The following is a 12,103-nucleotide window of genomic DNA, read 5'->3' on the forward strand; positions in this document are numbered from 1 at the left end:
GTGTACTGTATATAATGATACTGGAATTTTCATACTGGATGACAGGAACCTATTCTTTGGTCTTACAGTTTTGAATTACATTTTTAAAACCAATAATGATAACCACTGCTAGAGAAGCCACACATTTGTATAGCAGCTGGACCTTTGATTCAAAATGTTCTAGCTATTGAGATACAGCCCTTGTTAAAACATCCCAATGTGCCATCTAACCCATGACTCCCATATTATATTGTTAATGAAAACATCAATATATAAATATTGGTCTGTTAAAAGTGTTTTCATATTTCACAAATCGTAGATGATCACTTGACATATATAAATATATCTGCATATTCATCTTCCCTCATGTATTAATGTGCTTTGTTAGATGTAATCGGATGCAGTGAGTTTGAGTGCTTGTGCAGCAGTTTGCGTATTACGAGATTAGCACAGGTTACAGGATAAAGGACACAGACACACTGGGCTTTCACTGTACATGCTCCCATCAATCATCATCCTTCATTATCTGTATCTGATATCCAGCTATTTATGTATGTAAGAAAATCGGTGCATGTCTTCCTGGCTCATGCGATTTTGCAGATCTTTCTGTTTGCTTATTATGTGCATAAATGTACCTGAATGCTATTGTATAGATATGTATAAGTTTTTAAGAAAGAATCAATAAAAAGACAAGCGGGGTCAGTATGCATCTAGTTCCACAAAATATCACTACACAACAAAGCGGTTCAAAATGTCAGATTTTATTAGACCTGACAGTTTTCTGACAGTTCTGCGAATGCAGTACAGTGTTTCATAGCAGAGCACTGAGCATCATCTACACCATCTTTTAACACTGACAATGCATTTAATTCCATGCTGAATGCAAAACAAAAAAGGCTTAATGACAGTGAAAGTATTTATGTTTACAACATGCAATTAACATTGGATGAGAAAAAAATAATGAAGAATATGAAAATATGAAATCGTGTTTCTTCAGATATATTATATATTTTATAATACATATAATATATATTTTAATTAATAATTTCCAGCATCAAATCATTTACCTGTCCACACTGCAAGCAAAAATACTGTGCAATCAAAACCTATTAGAACTTAATATACATTACAGCAATGTGGAGATTTTAGTCCAGTGAGATTTCTTTATAGGCGGGCTACCCAGTGTGAAGCCAAAGACGTAGAAATCAAATAAAAATGTGTCCTGGCATGTGTGAAGGTCGTGGCTGGTTAAAACAAAAACTTTGTTTTGGAATAGAAAGTTTTATTTTCTCATGCCTGGGTAGTATACAGTGTAAGATTCAGATGATTAGAAGGGGCTTATTAGAAGGGGCCCTTGTGAAAAAGAAGTTCACTTCAGCATACTTTTAAAAAGAGTACTTATTACAGAAATAATATACTTTAAAAGAATTTACTTAAGTCCAAATTGAATTTAATGTTTTTGGATACTTAACTGCATGTTATTTATAATTAAATGAAAATATAGTTTAAATATTTGTTGCAATTAGTAATTTACGAATGCTTTTTTGACCCACTTAAGTACATCTTTATATGTAATTTCATAATTACATAGATTGTCCATGGTTAAAGTGTGTTAAATGTACTGACAAATATTCATGGAAAACTAAAATATACTTTTCAGTCATTTCTATTGAAACATATATGTCATGTATTTACATTTATGTGTTATTACACTGTGTAATGATGAAGTTGCAATAAAAATTAAGATAAAATCCTTTACACATGTTTCAGTAGGCTAGTCAATGCATCAAAATAAGTGTACCCCGGTTAAGAATGAAAAAACCTAACCTGACATTATAACAAAGTGCACTTTTTTAAAGTGTACTTAAGAAACATTGTTATGAAACTTGACTAAGTACACTTCAGTGGGCTTTTATTTTATTAATGTTATATTACCTGCAAGTTCAGTTTTTTTTAAATATACTTTTAAGATTTGAAGTAAACTACAAGTGCATATTCACTACAGTTAAGCACACTTCTTTTTCACAAGGGTATTGATTTTCATATTTCTGTTATTCCATTCATTTACATACATCCATGTGGTAGCGTAGTATTACAACATAGGCTATATTACAAAATCAGCCTCTTTTAGGTGTATGACATTTTGTAAATGGGAAGAAATAAAATAGAACTTTCTGTTAAGAAACTGCTCAGTCATTCAAATATTTAACCATTCATGGTGGAATTGTAAGCATAATGCTAGTCATTTCCCAGGCATAGCTGCACCAAGTTCCCCCTGACAGGAATGAACAGACATTCACTCACACCAAGACTAACAATATCATATGTTTGCCATAAATCATTTATTAATTTATTTTAGAATTTTAGAATGTTAATTTATTTTAGAAACAACCATTTAGTGCATTAATGAAATATACAACTCTTTGAGATGTAGGTCATTAAGACTGATATATAAAAAATACCAAAACGTGAATTATTTGATTAGTTGTCAGCACTCTTAGCCTCCAACTTGAAACATTTCAGTGGTCAGATAAATCTGACTCTTTAGCTGGTGGTGGTGGTTGTTCCAGTGGCCCCTGCTTCTGGTTTGGCTTCAGGAGGTGTTACCTGGTTCAGCAACAGGAGTTTCAGCACAGGATCCACATACTCCATGAAGGTCTCCTTCACTCCCTTCTCAAGCAAGTAGCCCTCGGTTTCAATCTCCACATTCTCCTGTCCAGCGACAGCCTCCATAGACGTCTGCAGGAGGCGCACACTGGCCAACACGGAGCTCTGTAAAAAAAAAATGCAATTGAAATAGAATATGAGAAAATGGGTAAAAATAGCAGGTTTGTAGAAGTAAAATCTGGTCTATTAAACCTGTCATTGCATATTTTAAATGTTGTTCGCTCTTTGATGAATCACTTTTGTTGTTCGCTTTGGATAAAAGTGTCCGCTTAATGCCCAAATGTAAATGTAACAAACAAGCCTATAACAAAATACAAGTAAATATACATGTATGGGGAAATTTGTGTAAGCTATGAACTTTTGGGGGGTTATTTCCCATATTATGGGTTTAATCTGATATTATGTAGTAACCTACCCTACCACACAAAATATATAATTTGCTGTATGTATTGCAATTTACTAGTGTTTGTTTGTTTGTTTGTTCTAACTGGTTGGCAAAAATGCATTTCAGTCACTGTAATTATTGCTATGCAATAAATTACGCTAAAACTGTAAAGCTGCATTAACTAACATTAATTAAAATTAGCAATAAATTTGCTGCAGTATGTTAATGTTAGGTAATAAAAATACAACTGTTCTGTTAGTTCATGTTAGATTAGATCCATTACATAATAATAACAACTACAAATTTTTATTTTAGTAATGTGTTAGTAAATGTTGAAATTAAGAAAGTAAGATTAATAAATGCTTTGAACAATTTTTTGGTAACATTTTAGTATAGGGACCCATTCTCACTATTAAAGGGTTAGCTCACCCAAAAATGAAAATTAGGCTATGTTTTACTGTATTAGACTTTCTTCTTTCAGACGAATCCAGTTGAAGTTATATTAATAATTGTCCTGGCTATTCCAAGCTCTATCATTGCACTCAGTGGTTGTTGCAGTGCTTCAGTCCAAAAGAAGTGAAATAAAAAGCGCCCATCCATATAAAAAGAAAGTATCTCACATGGCTCCGAGGGATGAACAAAGGCCTCCTGTAGTGAATCAATGCGTTTTTGTAAGAAACATATCCATATTCAAAATGTAATCACTTTAATCTAGCTTGTGCCAACAGTTGTACATGGAAGTAGTTCCAGGCTGATGACGTATGAGGTCAGCGCTGCGCATGTGCCTGTGAGTCTCATGAAAACACACGTTTGTTAACAGGAGCAAAGGAAGCAAAGTTTCCTTACTTTAGCAAGGGAAAACCAGTCTCCTCTTGGCTTATATCAAAATCCTTTTACAGTCTTCTTTACAAATCTTCATTTTGTACTTCTAATTAGTGACCGTTGTTTTGTTTTGATCCCGCCGCTGCTTTTCCACGTGCATTACTTCTGAGCAGCGCATGCGCAAAGCTGACCACATACATCATCGGCCCAGAAATTGGTTCTGTTTACAAAAGTGGGCGCAAGCTAGATTAAAGTGATTATTATGTTTTGAATATGGATTTTTTTTTTTACAAAAACGCATTGATTCGCTACAGGAGGACTTTGTTCACCCCCCGGAGCCGTGTGAGACACTCTTTTTATGGATGGGTGCTTTTTATTTAACTTCTTTTGGACTGAACCACTGCAATACCCGCTGACTGCAATGATAGAGCTTGAAAGATCAAAGACAATAAAAAAATAACTCAAAACTCATTCATAGGGACCAATAGTTGCTTATTAGCATGCCTATTATTAACATATTGGCTGTTTATTAGTACTTATAATAGTTGCTTATTAGCATGCCTATTATTAACATATTGGCTGTTTATTAGTACTTATTCTGCATGACCATATTCTACACCCCTAGTTCTGCTCAATACCTAAACTTAACAACTACCTAACTAACTATTAATAAGATGAAAATTAGGAGTTTATAGAGGCAAAAGTTGTAGACAATGGTTTGTTAATAGTGAGAATTGGACCTTAAAATAAAGTGTGACACTTTTTTCATTGTTAGCTGCTCATGTTAAATAATGTAGTTAACTCAAGTTCACAAATTGAACCTTATTGTAAAGTGTTCCCAAATGTAGATTTGTAGTATATGATACATGTTACAAGGAAATTCAACGGAACTAAACTGGCAAATTAAATTAGATTAAAGTGATTATTATGTTTTGAATATGGATTTTTTTTTTTTTTTACAAAAACGCATTGATTCGCTACAGGAGGCCTTTGTTCACCCCCCGGAGCCATGTGAGACACTCTTTTTATGGATGGGTGCTTTTTATTTAACTTCTTTTGGACTGAACCACTGCAATACCCGCTGACTGCAATGATAGAGCTTGAAAGATCAAAGACAATTTTGATATAACTCCGACTGGATTCATCTGAAAAAAGAAGTCATATACACAGAGTGTAATTTTCATTTTTGGGTGAACTTACACTTTAAATAGTTGCTTATTAGCATGCCTATTATTAACATATTGGCTGTTTATTAGTACTTATTCTGCATGACCATATTCTACACCCCTAATTCTACTCAATACCTAAACTTAACAACTACCTAACTAACTATTAATAAGCTGAAAATTAGGAGTTTATAGAGGCAAAAGTTGTAGACAATGGTTTGTTAATAGTGAGAATTGGACCTTAAAATAAAGTGTGACACTTTTTTCATTGTTAGCTCATGTTAAATAATGTAGTTAACTCAAGTTCACAAATTGAACCTTATTGTAAAGTGTTCCCAAATGTAGATTTGTAGTATATGATACATGTTACAAGGAAATTCAACGGAACTAAACTGGCAAATTAAATTGTCAACAAATTAACTGATCTTAGTCAGGGTAGTATATTTAATGTGAATGAAAACAAACAGGTGGTCTGCTCAATGTCTCCTCAGTGGGTTATACTGTCTTGAAAGGTGATTGAAGAAATGTATGTCTCTCCCTTGGAGTCCCATTTTAATTTATGCCAAAATAAATATAGATTATACCCTGATTAGGTCCATTACACTCAAACCTTTAACAGTGTACCTGAAGCAGGAAGACAGACAGAACTACAGCTCCAATAGTGTTCATCAGCCCCATGTAATAGTTGACCAGGGCTTCTCTGCAACCACGAATGAAGATGTTGAGTTCTTCGGTCTGGTGGTCGTAGTTGTAGTGGGCAGTGTTGTTGGTGATTTTGTATTGGATACAGGGTCTGGGAGAACTAGGGTTACAGCAACTAAAGGGCACACCATCAACCAAGTAACGGCCATCCACATTGCTTTTAATGCAGCTGGAAGATTGAGAAGGAAATGGATAAAAAAAAAAAAACCTTGAATCATTGCAAACTGTTATGAGATTGTTGCTCACAAAGTTACCAATAGTTTACTTAAAACTTTCTTACTTCATGCTTTTGATTTCATTGTACTCACCCAAAAGATAACAGGTCATCAGCCAAGACACTTTTGACACCAGATATTAACATGATTCTTAAATGCATTTTTGTAAACACTTGTGGTCATATTTGTGGATGGACGGTTTTGGACACTTAAGACACTCTTAACAATCAAGAATGCCACTGCATTAGAATATCAAATAAATGATGCTAGAACTAACTTAGCCATATTGATCTGAAAGTGATTTATAATGGATGTATGAAGTATTAAGTTCTCCTCAAGTGTCCTTAGGTGACTTAAAGGGATACTCCACCCTAAAAAGAAAATTTTATCATTAATCACTTACCCTCATGTCATTCCAAAACCGTAAAAGCTTTGTTCATCTTCAGAACACAATTTAAGATATTTTGGATGAAAACCGGGAGGCTTGTGACTGTCCCATTAACTGCCAAGTAAATTGCACTGTCAAAGTCCAGAAAAGTATGAAAGACATCATCAGAATAGTCCATCTGCCATCAGTGGTTCAATCTGAATTTTATGAAGCGACGAGAATACTTTTTGTATGCGAAGAAAACAAAAATAACAATTTTATTCAACAATTTATTTTATCTGTGTCTCTCCACATCACCGTAGTGCCATTTTGGAGGACACCTGCTAAACGCAAGCAGTGTGCGATCTTCTATGTCAGCTGCGCTGCACGGATGCACTGGTTTCAATACACGTAGTAAACATATCCTTTTGTCGCGGCTGACACAGAATAGTGTACACAGTTTGCATTCAGTGGATGTTCTCCAAAATGGCGCTACGGTGATGTGGAGAGACACAGAGGAGACAAATTGTTTAATAAAGATTTTATTTTTGTTTTCTTCACATACAAAAAGTATTCTTGTCACTTCAAAAAAATTTAGACTGAACCACTGATGGCAGATGGCAGGACTATTATTACTTACTTATAAGGCCCTTAATGGTTTAGCTCCTGCATACCTAACTAGTCTTCTACCACGCTACAATCCATCATGCTCCCTAAGGTCACAAAACGCTGGACTTTTGGTAGTACCTAAGATAGCAAAGTCCACTAAAGGAGGTAGAGCTTTTTCACATTTGGCTCCCAAACTCTGGAATAGCCTTCCTGATAATGTTCAGGGTTCAGACACACTTTCTCTGTTTAAATCTAGATTAAAAACCACACCTCTTTGGCCAAGCATTCAAATAATGCATCTCAAAATTTTGGACTGCAGTTATATCTGATCAAATGCGCATTATTATTCTTTAGCTTGGGTTAAACTAATTATTTTACTTGGCTGGAACAGCAGCTATGCTAATTATGTCTCTATTTGTTTCTCTGTTTTGCCACGGGATCTCGTGGTAACTAGGATTTACACAAGCTCCAGTCTGGATCCAGAACACCTGAGAAGAGATGATGCCAGCCCCTCAGAGGACCTCAGATGATGCTAACCCAGAGACAACATACAGACACATTTTGCTATAAGTTTGATTGTATAATTTCTGTTAATAGTGTTAATCGTCTGTTTGTTTACGTGTTTTATTGATTTTTCTGAGCATTTATGCCGTATGTACATAAACTGACAGTCACCACTGATAAGCTACTACTATGCATTGTAGAAACTTAATTTTTTGTAAAGTTGCTTTGCAAAAAAGCGCTATACAAATAAATTTGAATTGAATTGAATTTAATTGAATTTAACTGAACTGAATTTGATTGAATTGAATGGACTATTCTGACAATGTCTCTCATACTTTTTTGGACCTTGAGAGTGCAATTTACTTGGCAGTCAATGGGACAGTCACAAGCCTCCCGGTTTTCATCCAAAATATCTTAAATTGTGTTCCAAAGACGAACGAAGCTTTTATGGGTTTGGAACGACATGGGGGAAATGGATTAATGACAAAATTTTCATTTTGGGGTGGAGTAGCACTTTTAATTAGAGCAAATAGATATGGTAAAGGGATAGTCAACCCAGAAATGAAAATTCACTCATTTACTCACCCTCATGTTGTTTTAAACCTGTATACATTTCTTTATTTGGTAACATTTTAGTTTAGAGACCAATTCTCACTATTAACTAGTTGATTATTACTGTAGCATGCATATTTCTAGCATATTGGCTATTTATTAGTACTTATAAAGAACATATTAATGACCATATTTTAAATCCCTCTATCTTACCCCATAAACAAATTAGGAGTATATTGAAGCAAAAGTCGTAGTTAATAGTTAACAGTGAGAATTGGTCTTGTGGAAAATAAAACAACTAGAAACATTCTTCTGAATATGTTCTTTTGTGCTCTTCAGAAGAAAGTCATACACATTTGGAACGGCATGAAGGTGTGTAAATGATGACACGATTTTCATATTTGGATGAACTACTGTATCCTTTTAATACTTTGAATTGACATTCCCATTGACTCACTCCTTAACTTCCTTAGAGCTGAAATCCAGGTAACGGTTGCTGATCCACTGCACCTCAAACCAATCCTTGTAGTCGTTATTACCACAGCATTGGAACTCCATCTGAAGGTGATCAATGGTCTGCTTCTGAAAGCAGCGGCCTGGAGTGTCTGTGTCCTTGTAGAAGCGGATGCCATTCTTCAAGCCGATTTTAAGGGAGGTCTCCAGGCTGCCCTTCATGGCGTAACTCAAGATGACTGAAATCAGCATGAGGGTGGTGAAGAATACTGAGCATCCAAAATAGGGCTTCAGGAAGGTCTTCCATCGTGGGAAACGCCCAGGATCTAGGGCATCCTGGCAGATTCGACTGGCAAAGTAATTGATGCCCATCGAAGCAAGACCCACAATCATCAGGGTGTTGGGCACACAGTGGATGTCTGTGTTGTCCATTACCTAAAGGAAAAAATGTTGATGTCAGTCCATTTTGAGCTCATATTGCATTGCGCTCGCTGTAAACATTGACAAATTTACATTTACAAAGGGTTTTTTTTTTTTTTTTTCAGTTAAGCCTAGCTGTAAGGTTGTTTTACACGGAATGAACTGATTAACTTGCCATTGCATATATATTAGGGTAAATCTGATTCATTCTCATTTTTGGACTGGTCATTTATGCCCCGTTTACATTAGTGCGTTTAGTTTTAAAACGATATTTAGACGGCCATTTACACAACATTTTCAGCCAAAAATGGGAAACTTTTTTCGATTTTAAAGGCAAGCGTGAATAAACATACACAACAATGGCGGAGTACATAGTACTGTTGTTGTTGTTTAAGAGTTTGCTAACACTTCTTCAGCAAAGTGTGGATTTACTTCACCAATATTACAACCAACAGCGGAGACGCATCAAATACAACATATAATCGTCACTTCCCTACAGGTACTGTTTACTAACAAGGTGACAGCGCCAACTACTGGCATGGCATACGTAATAATAGTGTTTTTGGCCGTTTTTTGCGAATCATTTTGGAAACGTTGCTGTGTATACGTGAAATTTTTTCAAAACGCAAGGGAAAAACTTCTCCGTTTTTGACTACATCGTTGTCGTGTAAACGTAGCCTTAGTAAATATATAATGAAGAACATGAAAAAATTCTTTGTAGTATCATGCTATGCATAAACCTGCATGTCCATTAAAATATTGTTGTGAAAAACTACTGTGATGAGTGGGGCAGGGCCGAGAGCCGTGGGAACGGAGCGAGGCCGGTGGAGTGATTGGGAAAGGAGCGACACCTGCTCCACTCACCGGTCTCGAGTCCCACGGAGGAGATCGGATGGATACAAAAGAGGAGCGACGATAGTGAAGGACGAGAGAGGACCAGGCCTGGGTTTTATTTTGTGTTTGGTTTTTGGTTTGTGCTGTTTTATGTTTATTTGATTATTAAAGTTTTATTTGAGTGTCCGCCGGGTCCCGCCTCCTTCTTCCCGTGATTATGGAGTTTTTATATTATTACAACTACAAATTAAATATGTCCTACTTAAGACCCATGCCAGTCTTTATCATCAGGTTGATAATGACCCATCTAGACTATTGAAGAGCTACTTTGTAAAGGACAGTTCCTTAAGCCTATTATGACCAGCTTAGATAATATTTTTATTCACACAAGTTAATTATGTGTTAATCCCTGCCAGATATTTCTGAAACGTTTGAGCCCTTCACATATTTATTTATTAAGACATTTACAATATCTTACAATTTATTAAGCGAATTAAGATAAAGATTCTTTAAACTTATATAAACTAAACCAAAGACACTAAAAAACATGCAAACTGCACAAAATGTTAATTGCTAAACATTTAATGTCAATGCCAGTTTTGAAGTTCAAAACTAATCAGGGCGTCATTATGTAATGCATGAAATTATTGGCAGAAAAAAAAAAAAAAGCAAACGAAAAATATGAGTTACATGGATACCTCTCCCCTCCTTCGAAGCTCAGTCTTTAGGAAGCATCCTAAAGTGAAGGTAACTGCTCCACCCAGAGTTGCCAACCATGAGAGCAGCCATAAACCCTGGGCCAGCTTGACCCTTTTCTGAAAAGTGAACTTCATCTTACCCACAACCATTGTGAAAGAGTATTGTGGTGTAAACCCAAGAAAAGGGAAGACTAGTAGAGTGTGGAAAAAATGCAGAAGTGTCCGAACGTTGTCGAAATGTTCTGAAAGAGGTGCTGAGTATCAGACTGAAACTGCTGGAGCTTCAGATGACCTGTGAAAAAATAGGTAACTTTGTGTAAATCCTTTAAGTTCCCTTTCTTTGTTAGAATATGAGATCAGTTCAGTTTAATCCAAACAGCACAGCCAATATTCTGCATGTCGTGGTCACTTAATCTGTTAGCAAAGCTCAGTCCAGATTTTTTGGTGGTGATCCCCCCGTAGCAATGCTAAAATGAGCCAGATGCCCACTCAATGGTGAGAGTGGTGCCCTTGCACCTCCATGCCCATAGTTGGGTGAGACACACTGGATTTGGCCAAAGTTAGAGGTCTTGGGCATCTTACCTGTAATCCCTAAACTATCCTATTACAATGGCCCTCTCCAATAGGAAACAAGGCCACTGTCGGCTCAGCAAAGCCAGTGGTGCATCTCTGCATTGCGTCACGTTTATAGAGGATAAAGATTATGAATAACGACAAGGAAGAGATTGAAAGGACTGTGATTTGCCTTCCTTCAAAGTTCAATCTAGTTCTAGAGAGTCTCTTGGTTCAGAAGTGAAGATAATCAGTTTACTGAGGCATGAGAGCAGCCATAATTTCAGCGCCAACTTGACCCTTCACAAACAACTCATTCATTTTAAAATGTGGCTCATGTAAATGAAAGGGCAGGTCCTGGTCTTGTACGCTAATGTAAAAACTAAAACACCATTTAGACAGTGTGCCTAAAAGCTGTAATTTATACATCATAGATTTTTATTGATTTTCTGCACTTTCTAACCTTAACCCATTTATGGAACGGGTGGCAAAATGTTATTTATCAATGAACTTCACTCAAAAAAAATAAAAGAAATAAAGGATTCAATCTTTATGGGAACCTAGGACCTTTTTATAATAATAATAACAATAATAATAATTTATAGCAATGTAATGAAATCAAGTCATTGCTAAATCTTCTCAGCTTTTTCACTAAATAGACATTTGCAGCCTGTTTGCGGTCCTAGCAAACATCATTGCCCTTCATGTTATGTGTTATGGATGAAAAATAGCTGTTTTTGAACTTTGCTAAGAAATAATTGGCTTTTGATTTAATTCCAGTTTTATTTAAATGACTAGTTACGTAGTTGACATTAAATATTTTTAGAAATATGAATTATTTAATGTTGTGTGGTGTGACATGTTACACTTCATGTGCTTTAAGTTTGTTATTATTTTAAACAACATTGTGAATTGTTTTTAGTTGTTTGCATGCAGCTTCTAAGAGTTCATATTAATTGGGAGACTACATTAAATATTTTTACATATAATTGAGTTCTTTACACTGCAGGGCAAAATAAAATCAATTACATGTGTGTCACCGTGATGCAGGAAGGAAGGCGAAGACAGGAGGTGCAGTTCAAGAACACGGGCAGATTGGTGAGGGAAAACATAGCATGACAACAGCATGACAACCAGGGGCTTAAATACATAGACAAAGGAGGTTAATTAACGGCACA

The 12,103-nt window shown here is 35.7% G+C and overlaps 1 protein-coding gene across 1 annotated transcript; it reads right to left on the minus strand.

Annotated features, from left to right (window-relative positions):
- Positions 1-724: 724 nt before the first annotated feature.
- Positions 725-10,928, minus strand: LOC109086862 (RDS/peripherin-like protein xRDS35). The gene is made up of 4 exons (XM_019101135.2): positions 10,374-10,928; positions 8,426-8,856; positions 5,644-5,890; positions 725-2,751 (listed from the first exon to the last, which is right to left on the minus strand). Exons 1-4 carry the CDS (start codon positions 10,521-10,523, stop codon positions 2,524-2,526), a joined length of 1,056 nt encoding a protein of 351 aa, XP_018956680.2. The 5' UTR covers positions 10,524-10,928; the 3' UTR covers positions 725-2,523.
- Positions 10,929-12,103: the final 1,175 nt, after the last annotated feature.

This window comes from Cyprinus carpio, chromosome B5, assembly GCF_018340385.1.
Source record: "Cyprinus carpio isolate SPL01 chromosome B5, ASM1834038v1, whole genome shotgun sequence".
NCBI classification, from domain to species: Eukaryota; Metazoa; Chordata; class Actinopteri; order Cypriniformes; family Cyprinidae; genus Cyprinus; species Cyprinus carpio.

Bases quoted from the DNA above. Each gene is read 5' to 3' on its own strand.
- LOC109086862 (XM_019101135.2), bottom strand. From the start codon at position 10,523: ATGGTTGTGGGTAAGATGAAGTTCACTTTTCAGAAAAGGGTCAAGCTG. The intron at 8,857-10,373 runs GTATCCATGTAA...TTTTTCCTTTAG, and splicing joins AGCTTCGAAGGAGGGGAGAG to GTAATGGACAACACAGACAT. The intron at 2,752-5,643 runs GTACACTGTTAA...TTTTTTTTACAG, and splicing joins TGTCTGTCTTCCTGCTTCAG to AGCTCCGTGTTGGCCAGTGT.